This window comes from Pteropus vampyrus, unplaced genomic scaffold, assembly GCF_000151845.1.
Source record: "Pteropus vampyrus isolate Shadow unplaced genomic scaffold, Pvam_2.0 Scaffold4, whole genome shotgun sequence".
NCBI lineage: Eukaryota > Metazoa > Chordata > Mammalia > Chiroptera > Pteropodidae > Pteropus > Pteropus vampyrus.
Window position 1 is genome coordinate 3069119 of NW_011888785.1, and position 22523 is coordinate 3091641.

The window sequence follows — 22523 nt, forward strand, 5'->3', positions numbered from 1 at the left end:
AAAATGGAATTTTAGATATCTTCTTGATTTCTGAGATTTTTAATAGACTTCAGAAACGTAAAATAAACATTGCTCGTCTCTCTGCATATTCAGCAGACAGTGCAAATGTAAATTTTTAAAAATTCCATTTAATTAAAATTAAAAGATCTTACCTGCTAAATATCATGTGTTCCTTCTACACAACTGCTAAAAGGGGATATCATTTACTTACTTGTGATAGTGAGGTTTTTGTAATAAAAATTTTTGGCTAGTTTTTGTTTCAAAACATGTAAAAGCAATGAGATTTTTGAGATTATAAAAATGTGAGGAGATAATTTCATAAACATTTGCCTTCCAGATAGGTATCATTGTTGCCAGTCATAAAAAAGATGCTAAAATGTTGGCCTGCAGTAAAATCATATTTTCAAAGAATGCGACAAGAATAATATCCTTATTTAATTTGAAAATACATTAAGAATGAGTGTGGTGAAAATTACAGTAAACAGAAATTTATATGCTTTTTCTCCAAAACTGTTGAATGATCTTTGAAGAGGCTAAAGGGAGTCTTAAAAAAGATAGATGGACCTGAGATGTTTACATGTAGGCTATAACAAAAACTCATACAATAAAAAAAAAAAAAAGACTTAGATTTTGGAAATCAGACTATTGAGAACTCAAAAAAATATCACCAGAAAGTGACAGCCAGCTTAAATAGGATTTTCTGTTTATTTACTAAAACTAATTTATTTAGAATCTACCTTCAGTCTTCTCAAATTTAAAGGATCTGTGTGTTTTAAAATCATTTTTCTTGAGAAGGAGAAGTTTAACTTATGATGACTTTCATTATGTTTTGAAGTATTTTAAAATGGGCATTTTAGAAATGGTTAGCTTATATGATGAATTCACAAATGCAAAGGACCTGAGTGACAAAGCCGGTCTCTCAAACAAGCCTGTAGATACAAAGGAGGTGGACATTTTTTGAAGAGCTGGAAACAAATCCTTAAGCTCTAAAAACCTGCTATTTTTCATAATAAAGATTCCATCGTTCTGTGCCTAAATGATTTTTATTGAAGAATATTTAACTTGATGTCATCACATTGGTAAGAGAAATAAGTAGACTTAAGAGCAGAGCTGAAAGTCAAAATGAATTTTACATTTGACTGTACTCAGTTATACTGCTGTGTAAAAGAAAAGGATGTTTTAAAGGCTTCAGGCAGATCAGAAAATTTTATTAAAAAAGGAAACACACAAAGTAAAAATATCCCATTGGGTTATGGGATATTTAAAAGAAATGTAGTTGTTTTTTATTAAACATGATAATATCTGTTCTCTTATATGTCTAATTTTAAAAGTCTTACACTTACGTATTTTAGAACTACACAGTAGTTAGTCTATAATATTTAAATATCTAATAAAGAGTTTTAAAAAGTTAAATTTCTGCATAAGAGGAGAGAAGCATAAATACATTATTATATTTTTCTCAAACATATTAGTTGTTTATTTAGTCCTATTAATTACTAATTGCCACTGTTAACTAGTCCTATTGTTTTGTTTAAATAACCACATTTGTCTAATAGAAAAGTAAAGGACACAAATTAATACATAATTTAGGAAAAACACCCATTTTTGTATTTTTATGTGAAAATATAAAAATGTATGTAAACATTTCTTTTATATTACTTTTTTTGAGTATGGAATTCTGGTTAGTTGTGACCCATGATAGTGCTTCAAATGCCTTGGTTGCCCTATACCAGGGAGGCTTAATACAAATTTGTGCACTTGAGTTCATAAGAAAAATTAAACTAAATACATATAAAATGTTATTTTCAAATTTGCCTCTTCTTATTAGAAATTGAGTTTAGTGAGCTTAGAGGGTAAAAGAAAGGACAAAACCAACTAACATCGTCTTCTCTTAATCTTTGTGATATACTTGGAGTTGTTTAGCTCTTCTGTTACTTTTTCAGGGGAAAACATACACATAAACCACATACCATACCCTGCTCTACACAAACAACAAATAAGTACCCTTTCCCCCTCCAAAACAAAACGACTACACAACTTACTTGGGTTTACTAACAAGGATGTTGAATTAACAAGGGAGCATTAGAAGTTCCGTAACTCTTTTATACACATTTATATCCTGCTGTTTACTTCCTTTTTTTTTTTTTTTCTTTTCTTGATTTATTCTGTTTCTTAGATACTGGATAGCATGGAGTAATTTTAAATAATGCATTCTTTTGCTAGTTTCTCTAAGAGTTACCATCCTTATCACTTCTTTACTTTCCAGAGCTTTCAGAAAATTCAGAAGTTGACTTACTAAAGATGGCCATTTTGCTAGCTTTTCAGTCTTTTTTTTCTTTCAGTAAAATAATTTTTCACTTTGAATATCAAATTTTGGAAGTTATTGGAAAGATGAAATTTTCAGATTTTTCCTTCTCATATCACACTGGAACTTCGCTGCAGTGTTATAAAACCAGATTTAGGATAAGCATAGTCTTTTTAAAGGCCATTCAAAACAATCGTTTCTGATGTTAAATGATAAGTAACAAATATGGCTTATTCTTTTAGCTATTATGTTAAATACACAATCCACAACTGCTGAATGCATAAAACTAATTCTTACTAACAGCATTTCCTGTGTGCCAGACATTGTGCTTATGTGCCTTTTATTCTTTATAATAACCTTATGCAGTAGTATCTCCATTTTGCATATTGAGTAAATGTTTGTCTACCAGTATACCATATAGTAGATGATGACAAGAAGGTTTTAGCTGGTTTCAGCCTTCTTAAACATCAAAGCATTGTTTAAAAAGGAAAGATTTTCTGCCATTTACTTTCAATAATACGATTCCATTATTTAACTCTCCATCTAACAAGGCTTAACTTGTGTTTAAAAATTCCAAAGATCATTACTACTATTATTTTTCTGTTTATTAGGCATCTCCAAGAGTTACTGTTGATGATTATTTGGTAGCAAAATTAGCAGATACTTTGAATCATGAAGATCCAACTCCTGAAATCTTTGATGACATTCAAAGAAAGGTATTATATACAACATTTATTATTAGACCTTTCTTGAAAAGAAATGTATCTTTCTATATGTATGTAATTAGTTTTGTAAAAAGGTATTGCAAATTATAAAAGAAAGATAATTAAAAAGATGAGTTGTGATAATAATACATCTTAATTACAAAACGGTAGTCCAGTTTTGTTTATTTAATTGACAGATGAAGAGGATGCTTATTTTGGGCTGTTTTATTCAAACTTGACTGAAGAGACAGATATACAGCCTTAGACTTTCATGAATTGATGATGTGTAAATAACATCACTTAAATTTATTTTAATAATATGCCTTGAGCCTTTATGTGGCCTTGTTTCTTAGAGAACACTACTTCCTAGAACATTGTTTACTGCTGTCTTGTTACTTGCGTTGCAGTAGGATTCTTCTCAGTGCAATTTAGGTACTGGAGGGACCAGAAGAAGTCATTAGTTGTGACTTAGTCTTATTGCTGACATCTTGTAAATATGAATCCTGTGATTCATTATAGCAAGACCTCAGTCTAGCTTTTGGTGAAATGTTATTAGTGTAAATCAGTACATTATCTGTATTACTGATTGAATATCTTCATTTATTCAATAGGTATATGAATTGATGCTACGAGATGAAAGATTTTATCCTTCCTTCAGACAAAATGCACTTTATGTACGTATGTTAGCTGAGCTGGATATGTTAAAAGATCCTAGTTTCAGAGGCTCAGATGATGGTGATGGAGGTAGGTGGTACATATAATACATTTATATATATATACACATCTATATCTATATCTATATCTATATGTATGAGACATATATTTATCACCAAAAAAAAAATGACCTTCAGACAAGACAAAAAATGTTCTTGAAGCCCAAATATGGACGTGGGTGGCATATATTTTACATTTGTATAGATATAGATAGATATAGATAAAGATATAGATAGATAGATAGATATAGATGTAGATGTTCTCGAAGCCCAAATATGTTCTTGAAGCCCAAATATAAATTTTAATATATTTAAAAAACTATAAATGAATGATAGTTTAATTACTATACTAAAATAAAATGTTGAAAATTTAATAACAGATTAGAATGTATAATTATAGAAGCTTGAACTCTTAAAAAAGAATGTTTTCTTTAGTTTTGTCACCCAGATGTTCTTACTGTAAGTAATGTTTATGACTAACAATAGGATTATTGAGAAGATTAAATGGGAATAACAAGTAAAGGATTCTGAGAGTGTACAATCAACTATAAAAGCGTTAGAAAATATTTATATAGTTTTTCCTCTCTTTAATTATACCCTTTTCCAAATCCTGTACAGTATAAACTGGAAGAAGCTATAACAATCATTTATTACAATCTTTCATTTTCAAATGAAGATAATATCAGCTTGGTGTAGTGAAGAAAAGCAGTCTATAAGAGTCAGAGTGTTTACATTTTACTCGTGGTCTACCATTTATTAGCTGTGTGACAGTGCCCAAACTTAATTTCTTTAAGCCTCATTTTTCTTAGTTGTAAATCTGGAATAATATTCTTCTCTCATAATATCTTAGCTCTGAGTTATTGTCAGAGTTAAATGGAATTACGTATGTGAAAATGATTTATAAACTAAAACACAAATATCTGTTTTATTGGTAGTAAATAATCAGTTATCTCAGAATAGTGAGAGGCAGCCCTTGAAGCTCCAGGTTCTTTGGCCCAATGACCATTTTACCTGTGATCCAATTCAGAAGTACTTACTTAATCCTTGATTAAATATCTAGGGTTTGATAAACTTTCTGGTATATTCTACCAAGCAAATAAGCAATGTAAATAAAAAGTTAATGGGAAAAACTTGACTAATATTTTAAGAAAGTACTTTAATTATAATCATTTACTTATGAATAGATTTATGGACAGGACCACTTGGGGTTGGAGATACAATAGATCTTTTAGGTAGTGAGCACTGTTTTAAAAAATACCTCTATTTTGGAAGTTTCCTTGCCTCCCTTCTTTACCTGCTTCCATGTTGTCTACACTAGTGAGATTTTACTTTTCAAATAACCTAAGACATCTAGTTACAGAAGTTTGCATTTAGAGTTTAATAACTTTTATATTGGTTATTGATCTAATATCTTAGGTTTTTAAATTAATACTCTTTCTGGCTTATTTATTTGTAAAATTGGAATACTATTTTATTAACTGGATTTGATTGCATAATAAAGGAAGGTTCTTTTTTTTTTTTTAAAGACTACTTCTGTGGGATCTAAATAGTAAAATTCAGTGGACTACAAATTTACTATGTAGTATATCTGCATTTAATATCTGTTGAAATATCTTTGATAGAGCTACTACGAAATTTGCGGTAGCAACTCTACTTCCAGAAAGGACATACTATAAATATTTTTGTTATTTTATTTACTTCAGAAATTTCGTGGTATTTTGTTATTTTATTTACTTCAGAAATTTCGTGGTATTCGCTATATGATCCAGAGTGAAAAAAGATAAATTGAATCATAATCAGCTAATTGTATGAACTTCTAAGTAATATGTAATTTAAAATGGTGATAGTAGCAATATATTCTTTGGGAGTAGCTTTTAATGCTGTAGTGTAAGAACTCTTTCACAGTCTTCTAAATTGACCTTTAGCTTCCATTTATATCTTTCTAGCCAGTCTTTTTGTATGCAACTAATGGAAGCAAATTACTTACAAGCCATTTCAAACTTCCCAAAACCTCATTCTTACTTAAAATACAAAGTAGATTTTTAAAAAATTTTTCTGCAACTTATTTTGATCTGAAGAAAATATACTTATCTTATACATCAGTCATTGAGTAACCCCTCACACTGGAATTATTGGTTGTAGTTTGGAATTACATACATATGCATCTTTTGTTTTTCTAGGACATTGCTTTTTAATATTCAGTGCCCTAATTGATGAGCTTTTATGTTTTATCACTGAGAAATTACCTAGCCCTTTTTTTGAAACCATTTGAAAAAAGTGCATTGAATGTTGGGTAAAATATGAAACATTATTATTAAAAATAGCTGTTAAGTGTATTGTCTTTGTCAGTGTTTAGATTTTAGGCAGTTACGACAACATTTTCAGATAGTAATGCTTATGATTTTCTTTATACGATTGTTTAATCAAAAATGTTATACATTCACTTTCTGACTTTTAAAATTAAGCTTCCTGACACTTCGTATTTTAGACATGAAATTTTGGCTACTTTTCAAACATTTTGAAATAAATGTCTAATCCAGTGTTTAACGTTTAGCTGATTTTTAAAAGATGCAGGCCACAACTGAGCCTAAAATTAATGAGCCAAGTCTTATCATGTGTGATAGATAGTATCCTCTGATGGTTTTTCTTTGCTGGGGAATAAATTTCATTCCTATTTAACCAAACTTCAATAGGTAGGTAGTTGAAAGGCTTGCTAATGCATGCTCTCTCATCTCCTCTCCTCTTCCCCTTGTTTCTCTTTCTCTTTATTTGTGATTGCTTTTAGTTGGTTCAGCTTTAAATTATATTAAAAATAGATATTTTCTTTTTGTTATGAAAATGAGGTATTACAGTTTTTAAAAATATTTAAAATATGCTTTCTATTTAAAATTTTTATTTCAATCACATTTTTCTCACCGTGTCAAACTACTTTTTTTTAGTTTTCTAATATTTATAGGCAGTTATCAAATTCTTGATTAAGTATGGACCTAGATAGATTTTAAACTCTATTACTGCATATTCTTATTGATGATCAAGAAATTAAACTGTGCCTTGTTTTACTTATGATTTTCTTTTAATTTGACTTGTTCTTGGTGGGAAATTTTAAGAGATGGGCAGAACACAGAAATAAGAGGCAGATAGTTGAATGAAGAGAGTAGAGAACTGTTTGTTTATTCATTTAATTATCACCTTGCTATTAACTAAGGAGTAATCCTAAGTGAAATTTCCTGCTCACCTTTTGTGACCAAAGATCTGAGGAACCTGGAAATGTTCTTGGGTAGAATTGTTGAAGTTGGAAAGGAACACCAACTGCTTTTTTCTGAAAGTCATAGAAATTTGCTTTGAAGACCCCCTTAGAGAGCCAAATTCATAAGTAATCTGTTAAGTGCTTAGAAACCATACATTAACATTAAAACTATATGAATATTTCTTTCCTATCTATTCATTTGTGGTTTTAACAGAAGGGCATCTTAATTGGTAACTTAATTTGCTCAGATATAGATAAAACCTTGAAGGAAAAGACATTAATTTTAATAATGTATAATTGACTTTCTAATATTCATTTAAAAACATAATGTGAGTTGCTTTTTAATCAAATGGAATTGCATATGGAGTTTTACATATCTTTTGTTCTGTTAGTTATATATTGATTTAAGAATCTAGACTTTTAATGTTTTTGAGCCAAATCTGCCAAGGATAAATAGACTTAATAGCTATATCAAAAATCAACCTGTTCTTCACATTAAAGAATAATTTTATTTGTAATATTTCTTAATCCATTGAGACAGAAATAACAAAATATCTGTCATATCCTGATGGATTTCACTCTGCAGTGTTTTCCTCATGTTAACATTGTATGAGACAAGTTAATGTGGTACTATGAGGATAAAATATTTAATAATTGCTCACTTGTACATGAATGCGTGCGTGTGTGTGTGTGTAACTTATGTACATATATATTTTTTTTCACTGAAATTCCTGGCTTTGTAAACCATGGGCCTTAAGGGAACAAGTGTTTGGGAGTAGTATACCACAATTTTCTGTACTATTCTGTTATGTCTTGGCTTGTGTGACTTTCATTCTTGGTATTTGAAACTTAGATAAAGCAACCGTTTCAAAAGGTTTTTACTATATACTAAGATGAATTTCCCTTCCTACAGAATCTTTTAATGGGTCTCCTACAGGAAGCATAAATTTGGTAAGTACTATTATAATTATTTTAATTATTAAAATGGCTTGAAAATAATATGAAAGACTGAGCCTTAACATATGTAAGTAAACGATATATTAGAAGCCCCCAAATCATCCTTTAGTGTTATAAGAAATTAAGCTTTTAAAGAAATATTAAATTCACATATTAGGCATCTATAAGTTAGAACTTAAAAAGGAAACTTACTTTCATTTTTAAAAATGAGCATAGGTCACAACTTCAGTTACATTCGATAAAAAAAATTGGTTTCATTATTTTCAATCTCAAAATTTAGTATTTCAAAATGACCAGTTAGTGCTATGATAAGCAGTAAATTTATGAAATAAAAATGTTTACATCATTTTTTCTCTTGTATTTAGAAAAGAAATATAAAACTAATTAAGATATATGAAAATTTATAGATATTTCTTAAAGTCTACAGTGTAATAAATTCAGGTGGTTGTAAAAAAAAAATTTTAAGCATGAGTTTTACAGTGAATTAAGCAATTAGCAGCTAATTCATATGAATACAGCCTTAAGAATGACATGTTTTTTAGCATATAAACCATCATTGATGTTTCATATATACAAGGCAAAATGTGAAATAATAAACATTTCATTTCTTTTATAGTATATATCCATCCTTATCATTAAATAACATTTCATAAAATGCTTCCAGGAAAAAATATCAATGTTTTATGGAAGCTTCAGTCCAGAGTTGCAGGGTACAAGGGGAGATTGTTTGCTTTATTTTTCCTTCTACTTATATTAGTTATTCTTCAGACTTTTTGTAATAGTTAAGTTGTTTAGAGGTCCATTATCTTATGTTTTCTGTACTACATTATATCTAAAATCTTATTGACTAAATGTTCTATTACTATAGAAAGTATAGCCTTTAACAGAATACTACACAAATCAGCCATAGTGTTATGTCAGATATTTTGTAACATTTAAAATGTTTTCCTAAATCATGTGGTATTATTACTATTTAGTTGTTATATTCCATAGCCTTATAACAAAAAGGAAACACTCCTAGAGCATGAAGAAAATGTGACATTTTTATGTCATAAATTTACTGCCTACAGTAGCACTAATGAGTCATTTTAAAATACTAGAGCAATAGTGTTCATTATATAGAAAGTTTCCAATGCGACAAAACTTTTCTTGATTTGCAGTTTTATAGTATTCACATTTGTAGTGCTTATAACAAGTTTTTGACCTAGTGAAAAATACGTTTTTCTTTATTCCATATCTGGAATACTTTTTCAAATGAGAGAAATCCATTTTGTCACATCGAGATATAAGCCAGAACAGTCTCTGGATTGAAAAAGTTATACTTGAAGTCAGTGACTTGTGATATTTTGTTTTTCAGATATATCAATTAAATTCAGCCTTTCAGCAGGTGGAGATTTTTGGATTCATTTTTTAATACATAGACAAATTTTAGTGGATAGCTGCATTTAAAAAATAGTTTTAAGATTATAACTTAGATCATGTAAGTTTATTTCAATATACTAAACACAGAAAATATTTAATGTGTGGTGTTTTACTCATTTTGCAATTGAGATTGGCTTTTGTAGCAACGCCTTTGTAGTGATGTTTGCTGAAATCATAGTAAATTTGAATCTTCTGTTTTTGTCTTAGCATAATATTAAAACAAACAGTTTTCTCATTTTCTTTTTTCTCAAATTCAACAACTCTTAACCCAAGGGTTACTTTACACGCTGCATTTTATTTCTGGACAGCATTAATGCACTTGTTTAGAAATCACAGTTTTCTTTTACTAATCAATACTTAACAGTTCCAAATCAGAATGTAGTTCCGTAGTTAATAATTCTTTCACCAACTGTAACTTTATGTAGTCTACTTGATATTACATGTGATTATAACTGTGTGACTAATGTTTAAGAGACATTTTATCACATTGTTTTCATCATACTTAATGAAAATAATCTTCATTGTATATTTTAAGCATGCTAAAAAGACATTTATATACAAAGTTTGCTAACTTCTGGGTTGCAAAGTGTAAGATGCTGACATGTTTAAAATAACAAGTAGCATTTAGCTGTTTAAATGCTACCTATAAGGGAAAGTTACCAATAATAATAATAATAATGCATTTTTGAGAAAGTTGATTGTGATCACTTCTCAGCCTTTTGGCTAATATCAAGTGAAAAAGTTGATTGTTTTATGTTCCCTGTGCTGGCTTATAATTGGAAGAAAATCAGAGTAGATAATCTAAATTTGGTAGACTACTCCATTTCCTCTGTATCTTCTTTCACATAAAAATAATATTAAAGCAATCTTTGTGCTTTTTCTATCATAGTGTTTTACTGTAGGTCATATGAGCACTTAAAAATAGTGCTTTCTATTTCTTTTCAATGTATTTTCATTCACATTATATTGTGACAGAGTCATAGAGCAGATATTATGCCATTATACCACTGGGAAAACTGAGATGCAGGAAAGCAGGAAAGACTAGTTGATATGGCTAAAGTCTCGTATTGTACCGGACAGAGGTCAAGCCTGGCCTAGGCCTGATTTAATTTAATGATTCTCCCAGTTGATGTGTCCAGGGAAGTACCGTGGTTATCTGTATGAAATTAACACATTTTTCTTCTCTTAACGATCAGTCTTTAGTAGATACACTTTTGGCTTCTTAGAATGTAATTGCCTTAACTTAAGTGGCTTTATGTCATAAGTATAGCTGCATTCAAGTTAGATGACTCTTTTAGTAATAAGTGGTAATATTACATTAGAACTCCAAAATTCATTCAGATCCCATGGATTTTAAATTATAAAATGTATCTGAATCACATAATGTCTGTGTGTCAGAGGTTCCCCAACACCACTCCTGTGTCCAGTGGTTTACTAGGAGGAACCACAGGCCTTGGCATAGTCATACTAATGGCTAGGACTTATTATAGTGAAAGGATATAAAGCTAAATCATTAAAGGGAAAAAAGTGCCTGAGGTAAAGTCCAGAGGAAACCAGCCACAAGTGTCCAAGAAGTGTCCTTGGAAGTCACGTAGGACAAACTTAATTCCCCCAGCAATGAATTTGACAACACGTGTGAAATGTGGCCACTGGGAAAGCTCACCTGAGCCTGAGTACCCAGAGTTTTTATTGGAACCAGGTCACATAGACACCCTCTGCCTAGCATGTACCAAAATTCCAGGTTCCCGGAAGGAAAGCAGATGTTCAGCATAAACCACGTTGTACATACAATTTGTGCCATGCGAGCTGCTCTTAGCAGTTAGGGAATGGTGGCAACCTTCCCTAAATCTGAATTTTCAGATGCCATCCAGGGGCCAGCCTTGCAAGCTGTCCTTTCTAAGGAAAGCAGTTTCAAGCCTATTGTATTGACCCTTTTCTGTCTTCATTATGTGATTATGTTCTTTTCTCTGTATGTGTAGGTATATGTATATGTGGCAAAAAAAATTTTTAATTTAGACCCAAAGGCCACAGTTATAAAAGATTCATTGTGGATCAATCAGTAATAATTGTATGAAATTAATTTTTAGAAATTAACTATGTAAAATCTATCTTAAGCCATAGATTCACTTCATTTACTAAGTAATCAAAATAATAGCTAACATTTTTTAAGTTAGACAGTCTTTTAAATGTTTTACACATCTTCTCATTTAGACCTCACATAACCCTATAATGTAGGTGCTATTATTAGTCAAAGTAAAATGATTTCTAAGTTAATAAAAGTGTTAATACAGAGTTGGCTCTATTGTATTTCAACATTTTAAAAAATTGAAACATTAACAAGAATATGTCCTCTTATTTTTATCCACATTTTTTTTTGCCATGTATTGAATATAACCGAGAAGCAGCAAATTATAGTATATGAACAAGCAATGAAGAAGTAATCTGATTTATTAAGTTGATTTCTAAATTGTTTTATAATTTCTTCATCTTGGCTTTTCTCTCTTCTGTCTCTATAAATAGTGGGATTATTGTTGAGGAGTAAGGATACAAATACTATAAAGCTTACATGGGGCAAAGATGAATAATGCATATATGATGTAGAATTCTTTAAACTCTTTTTTCCTATAAAGTTAAAAAATCTTGTTTGTTGATTTTTTCCCCCCAGTCTTTAGATGACCTTTCAAATGTATCTTCTGATGACTTAGTACAGCTTCATGCTTACATTTCAGACACTGGTAAGAGACTTTGTGTTATATTTATTACTTAAAAGCTATTAATTATTATTACCCTTACATTATTTTTCACATTTATTTTTAAAAACCATTCTTCTATTCTGTAGTCCTATTTTTAAGTTACTTTTTTTTCCCTGCAGCATGTTCTTCATTAAATTCTATGATGTTGATTTACTCATGTTTGTGGGTATTTCCTTTCTCAAAGGTTGTCACTGTTGACATTTTAAAAAGCTCAAATTCTAAGCATTTGCCAGGTGCTAATAAACTCTGAAACCAATCTTTTCCTCTTTGTGTCTAGCTGATAATCATCTGCATAATTCTCATTAAATCATTTTGGAGCAATTTTAGTTCAGTATTTATTTTATGCATGCAAAGCCAGATTAGATAACTGGGTAAATGAAGCTTTTAAGTATGAGTTTACAGACATTCTAGACATGCTTGGATGAGGCGAGAAACCTAAAATTTTGTGTCTCAATCAGCACATGTGCAAAATGGTTAGGGAACTGAGAAAAAAAACCCAACTTTCATCATTATCATTGGGTTATTAGAAAAGGTCAATATGTAGTAGATAATGATGGTTTTCTTATCTGGCCTCTTACTAATCCTAGAATATAGGAGTGTTTTGTCAGATTACATATAGAAATGTAAACATACTGAGGTATATACCTCAGTTCAATTCCATTGCTTACATTTTAGATACTGAAATGAGATTTATAGTCTACATGTAGTTTGAAAGATAATTTGCATCTATTTTTATTTACTCTCTTTCTAATGCTTCTTACTGGAGCTGGAATCTCATTTTACATTCTGTTCTCTGCAAATTTCTGGAATAAGTTATCTATAATTGCTGTCTCAGTTGTTCCTTTATCTTTTACAAACATTATTCTGCTATTAAAGGTCATTAGCTAACACCCTTTTCAATAAAACCAGAGGTCTTGTTGCTTTTCTTTCTAGCTTTTGATACAGTTGTCTCACTTTTACCTCCCTTAAAGTTTTAAGTCCTTTATAAACCTGTTTTCTTTCTTGACCTGTCTTCCAAATGTGAAAGCGTTTATTAAAGTACAAACGTTTAGTATTTGTCCTTCTACTTCTTTCTTAAAGACCTTAAACTTTTATGTCTAGAGGAAGACAGTCATGTCCATATTTGTTACGTGGCTTTTTCTCTTCTCTAAGGGTTCTGATTTTTCTAGCTGCCTTTTCCATTTATTTAACAAGTATTTATTAGCTTCTTAAAATGTATGGAAGCACTATGCTAAGCATTTTTAGTAAATTGTTATTTCTGTTAGACAGGTATAAATACTAAAGAAACAGCATGGTATAGTGGTTAAGAGCACAATTTTTTGTCCAAAGTGCTTGAGATCAAACTCCAGCTCTGCTACTTAACACTTGGGTGAACTTGGGACCCATTCTTTAACTTCTCTGTACTTCAATTTCCTCATCTATAAAATGGGATACTAAAAATAATAAATAATACTTACCTCATAGGGTTGTTATGGGACTAATTAACTCATTACATTAGTAATTACATGGTAAGCATGATATATAACTGTTCTATAAATATTTATTTTACCAGTTGGACTCCAGAATCTCTTTGAGTCTAGATCCTGTGTCCTTAACATCTTTATTAAAGGAAGTAGAACTGAGAGTCTAGTGCAATGCTACTCAGGGAGTGGTCAGTCCATGGACTAGTGCTTACTGCTTCCTTCCTTGAGAAATCTTGCTTTAAAAAAATATTGGCTAAATGAATCAATGTGCTTAGTGACGAGATTGATTTATATTCTGGTCCTTGTTTCTTAACTGGTTATGGATTAATCACAAGTATTTTGCACATCATCTGCCGTGTTGTCTGAATGAAAACAAAACCTATTTCCATTATACTATCTCAACCATCATCTCAAAATCAGTATGTGTAACCTCATTTATCTTCCTTTAGAACTAAATTACCTTTTGTCTTCTCTACTTCTTTTATAATAACCTCATTATTCTTCCTGTTGTGCATGCATCCTGGTCATGATCTCCCCTGCTTATGTTTGTGACAAATCTGATTATTCTTTTTCAGGATGTTCTCTTACATTCCTATTTTCTTTCTTTTTCTATTTCTTGCTATTCTCTTTGCTCTTGTTAACTCCTAATTGGTATGGTTTGCTACCTAACTGGTGTCTGCTTTCTATTTTTCCTCCCCAAACTTATCTTGAACGCAACTGGTAATGCCATTCCCTGGCTGCCATGCTGACTCCACTGAGTGGTAGCAGTTCTCTGACACAATGAAAGTGTTGTGCAGTTTGTTCTGCTTAGATCTCTGAGGGAAGGGTGATTGGAAAAAGTGAACAGTGAAAACTAGTGTTACCTATAGTTAAAGCCCCTGAGAGCAACATGACAAAGTCTATTCCTAGTTTTATACTTTATCAAATAGGGAACACTGATATTAGATGGGAAGGGAAAGAAGGCAATTTTGAGTAGAAAGTACAGATCTTAGAAAAATTTTGATGAAGCTTGAGAAAGGTTTCTATCCAACTACATTTGCCAGTAAAGATTTCTAGCTTTTATGTGATTAAAATAATCTACCGAAAAGCTAAACAGACCGTTCTTTTCTTAATTATATATGAAATAGAAAAAATCTCGTCAGCTTCAAACTTGGCCACTTTTTTATTCACAGTGTGGATCAGTGTAATCTATTATTAGAAGAGTAATTTTGATCAACATGGTAGGCTAAACTGGTATAGAGTATACTATCTCCCACATGTGGAAAGGCTGAAAACAATAAAATAAAAATAGCTGAACAGGGAAATCTACAGACCATCATAGACCATGAGGAAAAACAAATTTAGGGAAGTGAAGAGTTGTTGAAACCTAGGCCTCATAGGAGTGTGAAGACTACTGTCTTCGTCTTCATAGCACTTTTATGTCCTTGAGTTTAGAAAAGACAGGATGGGCTAAGGCCATGGGAAGCTGGAACCCAATCCTTTGCAAAAAGTCCAGAGTCACAAAGGGTGGCTTGATGTGAAAAGCAGAACTAGAGAACTTGAGCCTACTGTCCGGGGAGGGGAGGGGGGGGTTGGGGGGGGACAAAGAAAGCAAAGATCAAGGTTGGAAATGGAATCTGTCACCCGCAGGAAACTGAATGCCTGTTTGTTCACCAAGGTGGGTAGGCCGAGGCTCAGCTGTCCTTGGGTGAGCGTAGTCCACATGTCTCCCAGCCTGCGACAATGTCTGCATACTCACAGAGATAAGAATGCAACACTGAGAAAAAAGAACCAAGTAAAATTGTAGAAGTCAAAAAATGCAGTGATTGAAATTAAGGTCAGTGGATAGATTAAAAAATAGACCAAATGCAGATGAGTGGAGACTCACTAAACTTTTGGAGACCTGAAGAAATGATCTAGAATAGAATACAATACAAAAAACTGGAAAATGGAAAATAGGAAAGACACATTTAAAAAAAAATATTCAAAGGGTATCTCTTAAGATTAGTACAAAACGTGAACAGGTTTTGATTTTAGAGACCCCCAGACTTGGACTGTTTGTGGCAGGCTAGTAGAAAAATGCCTTTAAAAGAAAAATCTCCAGAATACACTACACTTGTAAATTGTTGAATATTATTAAATGAGAAAGACTTGCCAAAGGAGTAGATAAATCTTAATCCTGTGGCTTTTGCTTTCTGGTTAGTTGAAGAGATTTTAATTGAAATAATACTAGATAGTGAAGGCTATTATTTTGTTTCTGTTATTTTTCCTCTATTAAATTTAAGACTCTAAAACTATACTGTGAAAAGGGGTACTGTGATATCATAATGAATAATGAGTAAAAGCTCTTTGAGATAACAGTCCAAAGTAGACATCACCGTGTGGTTGGTAGTGTCATCATAAACACGTAGTTTATTTTGCAATGTTGCCATCATCAATAACACCTTGTAGATATGAGTAGAGAGGATGGGGATCTATTTTGTCCTATGGTGACATCCTTTTGTCTCAGTCTGTCATTTCAAATTCTTCATTTCATGTTGTCCGTTTTGTTTTTGTTCTTCATCTTCCTCCTTTTTGTGTCTTTTGTTCCTCTTCATTTTGTTTTAAATGACTAGTATATGCTGACTATGACCCATATGCTGTGGCAGGCGTTTGTAACGATCATGGCAAGACATATGCATTATATGCCATCACTGTACATCGGCGCAATCTAAACAGTGAGGAGATGTGGAAAACCTATCGTCGTTACAGTGACTTCCATGACTTCCACATGAGAATCACTGAACAGGTAATGAGGTTTTTAAAGTTTGTGTACTTTAAATTGTTTTCTGATTCAGTGTTTGATTAAAATAGTTCTGAGGATGCTAAGGTATTGGTCAAAGCTAATAAAAGAAAATAAGGTAAGAATTTTTGTGTAATCAGCATAAATGTTATAATGACTTTGAGCATATAACCAATAAATCTAACTAGTCCTAACCATTGTGGACTAGACAAAATATCAGTGATATACCTTGGAAAATTAAAATGAATGTATATTTCTCATTGTAACAGTGCGTGCTTGTGCATGTCCATGCGTGTGTGTATGTATTGCAAAGTATTTGGGTTTGGTTTAAAGTAAAGATGGGGATCACTATAGGACATTTTGTGGGGTTTTTTTGGCAATGTAATTCAGTGCTACAGTCATTTTAAATGGCAGTCTTATCCAACAGTTAAATCTTTGATTCTTTAAGTTATTTTAAGAACCACAACCTAAATTAAATTTAACATTAACCAAATCATGTTTGTAATTCTTACTAAATACAATGATCTTGTTTTATAGAAGTATAAAGATCATAAATAAAAAGATAATATAAGCAAATTATTTCTGTTCTATTTTTTATTAAATATCTTTTCTTGTCCTTAGAAAAAAATAAAATATCAGCAGATGAATTGAAGTAGGTTATCTATGAAATTTAACTCTCAAGAGGTTTTGATTTCACTCAAGGTTTGTAAATATACACCTGGTATTAAACTGACAAAAATTATAATAATTAATGATGACATTTGATTGGATCGTCTAAAACTATGAAATGACATTGTACTAGCTTACTAAGCAGAAAATATCTTTTTCAGTTAAGATAGTGGGAAAAATATGTTTGGCACTATGGTAATATCATTAAAATATTTTTCGAATGAGTGTGAAATAAACTATTAATAGGTTAAAACTAAAAACAAAGTTAGTGTTGACTCACTTCAGAAGCTCATATTGAAAGGACTATTTTGAGTTATATTCAGAAGGAAATTAATAACTTTGGTCATGTCTTTTTCTGTTCTTATTGAATACATCTTTCATGCTTCGCTTGATTTGTTTGCAGAGGTAAAAGAATATTCTGCCCCATATTGAAGAAATAATTACTTTACTTTTTCAAATATTTTGTTTGATATTATTTTAAAATCTGATATTTCATATATTCTCATCCTCACTTTAACCAAACATGACAAATTTTAAGATAATTTTAAGAATCATTAAGAGTAATTTTATTTACTTAAAAATTAATGGGAATTTGCTGTAATATAAAATTTTCTTTGTGTGAATAGGTCTAATTTTATATCTACTACTAAGAGGAAGGATCATTGCCTAATTGAAATGTTCTAGGCTAGGAATGTAAATATTATGTTTACATATTGACAAATATAAGTGAAGGACATACTTTTTAAAAACTTTATTAATAGAACAGTTCATACAGAAATTTCCCCTTTCAGTACAGCACCAGAAATTTAATGAAATTGATCAAGCACAGTTCATTTTTGAAAGGGCTCCGTGCAGGTGAAGTGCCAGTGTTTTGAATGTGTGTTTCCTATAAAATCACAGTAGTACGTGATTACTTAAGTATTTAGATTGCTCACAGAGCTTAAGCAATTAAAAACTAAACTTGTGAATTAAAATTTAAGTTTAAGAAAAATACTAAGCATTTATAAATAAGACTCAGGCTGTTTGCCCTTTTGCTCTGCCTTACCTGTATTTTTTAAACTCAAATCCCCTATAAAATAGCAGAAGGAAAATATAGAGACTTGTAATTTACCAGTTGGTAACAGTACAGCCCTTTGACACAAATTTTAACTCCATAAAGCTCTTATAAAGTATTAGTTTTATTTTAAAACAGGTTTCATTTTGTTGATAAACTTTGTGGTGTAAACTTTTGTCCAATCTAAATATATGAACTATCATTTTCTTTAAAGATTTTTTAATAGTCTAATTGGGTATTTTATGGTTAAGATTTATAAAATTAAAAGAAAATAATTAAAATGTTAAAAGTCATGTTATTTTAGAAGTGGCCTGAACTACCCATTCAGTATTTAACAAATATTTATTGAGCTTTTCCTATGTGCTGGGCACTGTTCTCAGTGCTGGGAGTATAACAGTGAACAAGACAGACTCAAGGTCTTGCCCCTAGGAGTTTGCATTCCAGTAGATACTGTGTACTTCTCTTTTACTGGGTGAATGTGTGTAAGTATACATAAAATACTAGTAGTGGCTTAAAAGACACTAAGTGTGCATTGAAGTAACTGAGTAGAAGTCTGTACTTGGATAGAAATGCATTTTGAATCTTACTAAAATAAAATTTCAAACTCACTTTAAAAATTTTCCAGAAGTGTATTAGGAATCTAAACTTGACATAGTCAGTGTAGAAAGATAAAATCTTTGATTTTAGAATTTCTGTGATTTACATATAGTATCTGAGTCCTTTGTAAACCTGGAGATACTTTAAGTTTTGTGAGGTTTTTAGGTAAATTTCTAACTTATTTTATGAATTTTTGGCAGAGGAAATATATTGCTTTTTCAGGAATAGGCTACTTTGTACTTGTACTTATAAATAATCTTTTAAATACCAAGCTTATGAGTTAATATATATTGAATGTAAACATTTTCCTTTTCTTTATAACAATATTTGATAAAACTATTAATCATACATGCTTTTGTTCCAGACAATTTAAAAAGTTTAGTTTAGATTTTAAGAAAATAACTCTATTGTAACATTTCATTTTTTTAATTTTTATTAATAAGGTTTAATATTTTAAAGTTTCTGAAATAAATTGTTGTTTTGCTGGAAACTGTTATATTCCCTTAGGGTATTAGTTTGCTAGGGCTGCTATAAAAACTACTATAGACGGGGCGGCTTAAACAGTAGAAAGCGGCTTAAACAGTAGAAATTCGTTTTCTCACAGTTCTGGAAGCTAGAAGTCCAAGATTGAGGTGTCAGCCTCTTTGGATTCCCCTGAGGCATCTCTCTTTGGCGTTCAGTTGATTGCCCTTCTCACTGTGGTGAGGCCTCAGATGGCCTTTTCTTTGTGTGCTCTCATCCTCCATGTCTCTGTGTGTATTCAGATTTCCTCCTCTTATAAGCACAACAGGCGGATTAGATAGGACCCATCCTAAGAGTTTTTTTAAAAATTTAATCACCTCTCTAAAGACTTAATCTTCACATGCAGTCACATTCTGAATTACTAAAGATTAGGGCTTCTTGTTGGGGGACTACAGTTCAGTCTATAACATATTAGTAACACCAGAATAAACTCTGAATTCTGTAAAATTGAGCCTGTAATTTAAGATAATGTGGATAAGTAATATTCCAGGAAATATCTTTTAGGACACCTTCAAAATATAAATTTACTTCTATAAGGTGTGATTTAAAAAATAAATAAATAATTCATAAAACCAGGTGTTCTACATTGGCCGTTTGCTATCCAAGGGGGACCCATTCTCATACTTGTGTGAATCACCAAATTTGTGAATATCACTACAGCATAACATTTTCCCTGTAAATTGCCTTGCAATTTTTTGTTTTTCTTGCTCTGAGTTGGGCAAAAGAACTGCTTTTACCTTTTACATGGAACATAAACTTGTTTACATTATAGCTCCAAGCAACCATCTGATTTGCCATTCCATGTAATAATTTATCAGAATCTTCCAGATTGTGGATGAAAATTATCCTGCACCTTTCCATTTCCTCTTTAATCTCTGCACCAGGAACGAATGAGTTTTTAAACAAAGAAGGGTTTTAGAAAGTTTGTTTCACTTCGGAATAAGTATCACATTGGAAAAGCAATGAGGCTGCTTGAAGTTTCAGATTCTAGGCTGTTGGCCAGGTACAGTCACTAGCTAAATGACTTTACTGTTAGCAGCTACTATTGTTAAAATATTTGCTTCAGCAAGGCACATCTGTAGATCACTCCATATCTGGACCTTTGAAGGTACACCCAAGTGTTAAGTCTATAAATGCTAAGCTTAAGAGTATGAACACTTACTTTGTGTTTGTGGTTTTACAAAAGTAAGATATATGCTGATGGCTCTTATTTTTTTTTTTTGGTAGTAATCTAAGTTTATTTTTCATGCGGTTGGGAAGAAGTATCAGTGTTGTACTACACTTGTATATGCACAGAGTTCTAATATAGCTGTAAACTATATTTTAAATGTTCTTTTCTGCTTTTAATAATTAGCTAATACAATGATTAATTGAATTGAAGTCATCAGTATAAAAAATATTTCTTAATGTGATTTTTAAACAAGCCAGGAACTCATAATTTCGATCCTTAAAGATTTGTTTGCTAATACTTTATTCACAAATCAAGGAGTTGTTAAGAATTTTTTTTTTTAGAAACTTTTAGTATTAGGATTTTGAACAATCTCAAAATGAGAGTATTAAAATGAAACCCATGTGAACATCACTCATCTTCATCAGTTATGTATATTTGTCCTTAATTGAAAATACTTCATAATAAATAACATTGGAACTGTGATTTGGACATATTTGGACAATATTTTTCTATTTTCTGATTTTTTATTAATAAAATATATTGCAGAATGATCTGTTCAAGATTCTTTTGATATGTAGAAAAATTGTTGCTTGGAAAATACTTTTCTCTTTTTGTAAAAATTAAGATTATTGAATGTGTTTTGCCTTCTAGTTTGAAAATTTATCAAGTATATTGAAGCTTCCTGGTAAAAAGACTTTTAATAATATGGATAGAGATTTTTTAGAAAAGAGAAAAAAAGATCTAAATGCATATTTGCAGGTAAGTTCATGTTTATTATTATTCATAGGTTTTCATTTTAATATAGCACATAGATACAGCAGATTTCTTTATTAAAGAATGTTTTTCTGTAATAGTTGATAGAAATTTTGAGTAGCATGTCAGATGTGACGTGCAGTCTACTTGGTAATTTATAAATAATATTTTTCTGTTTATTGATAAGAAGTGCTAGGGATTTTGGTTCTTTGGGTTTAGATGATATACATAGGCACACATGTCCATTCTGCATTACTGGAAAGGCTAAGTTTTTGTACTAGACTAACAGATAAATGTTTCTGATTCAGTAGGTAGTAGTTCTTCATGATATATCCAAAGTTAGCAGATTTTAATTCTTAGGTAAATGTGTGTAGCTGCCACCCATGGTCCAGAATGAGTCTAACAATTCTAAAATTACAGGATAATTCAAGAGAAGAATTGATCTGAGGGACTATTTCTAATGTGTAGCATTCTAGGCATGTAGATTTCTCTTGTGGAATAAAAAAACATGTCTCACAAGTTACTTACTACATAAGCTGTTAGGACCTCCAGAAATAACTTTGTTTTAGACCAAGGTGCCCAGATGCCAGATAATCATAATATTATTATTATAGTTTTTTTACGCTAATGAATCGTTTATAAAGTTTTCTCATCTGTTAGACAAGGCTTCAGTCCAGGTACATATATAGTATTTATTATTTAGCTCCTCACTCCCTTCCCTAGAGCAGGGGTCAACAAATTACAGCCTGCAGACCAAATCTAGCCCACCACCTGTATTTATTAAGAGTTTTACTGGAGCACAGCCACCTATTTAGTTTTCTGTTGTCTGTCACTGCTTTTGCACTATTACAGCAGAGTTGAATAGCTTCAGCAGAAACTCTGTACCACAAAACCTAAAATAATTACTATCTGGACCTTTACAGAAAAAGTTTGCTGACTCTACCTTAGTATTTAGTATAACTCAGCTAATACTATGCTGAATATTTTGTTTGGAAGGTTTCTCTCTCTTTTAAACATGTTCGATTGGGTTTCTTTACAACCATAATTGTAATTTTCATGGTATTATTATTTATGGTTGTAATTTCCATGCATTATTACTTATTGAAAGGATAGCAAAAACATATATATTTCTGTTGTTATTCATCTTTATCTCCTGGCTTAAATCTGAATGTCTGATATCATTGACTGATTTGTCAAATGTTTTGATTTTTTTAATGTACTCACTTTAATTGCATTACAATCTGTATCAATCATTTATAAGATTTAGAAAATAACCATTGTTTCTCAAATTGGATGTTATAGAGGTATATTTTAAATGTGATTGTACTGTATACTTCTTAGCTAATGAACTCAATATGTCAAAACATGTTACACTGAAGAAAATAAGCTAGAATGTTAGATTATATCATTAACAATTGGGAAAGCAATATTT

At 31.0% G+C, this 22523-nt stretch overlaps 1 protein-coding gene across 1 annotated transcript in view; it reads left to right on the top strand.

Annotated features, from left to right (window-relative positions):
- The window catches only part of SNX13 (sorting nexin 13), a 126290-nt gene that overhangs the window by 83204 nt on the left and 20563 nt on the right, over positions 1-22523 (top strand). Inside the window, 6 exon segments of the mRNA XM_023532497.1 lie at positions 2917-3021; positions 3621-3753; positions 7883-7920; positions 12014-12083; positions 16159-16331; positions 20990-21101. Of these exon segments, the coding sequence (XP_023388265.1) occupies positions 2917-3021; positions 3621-3753; positions 7883-7920; positions 12014-12083; positions 16159-16331; positions 20990-21101 (631 nt within the window).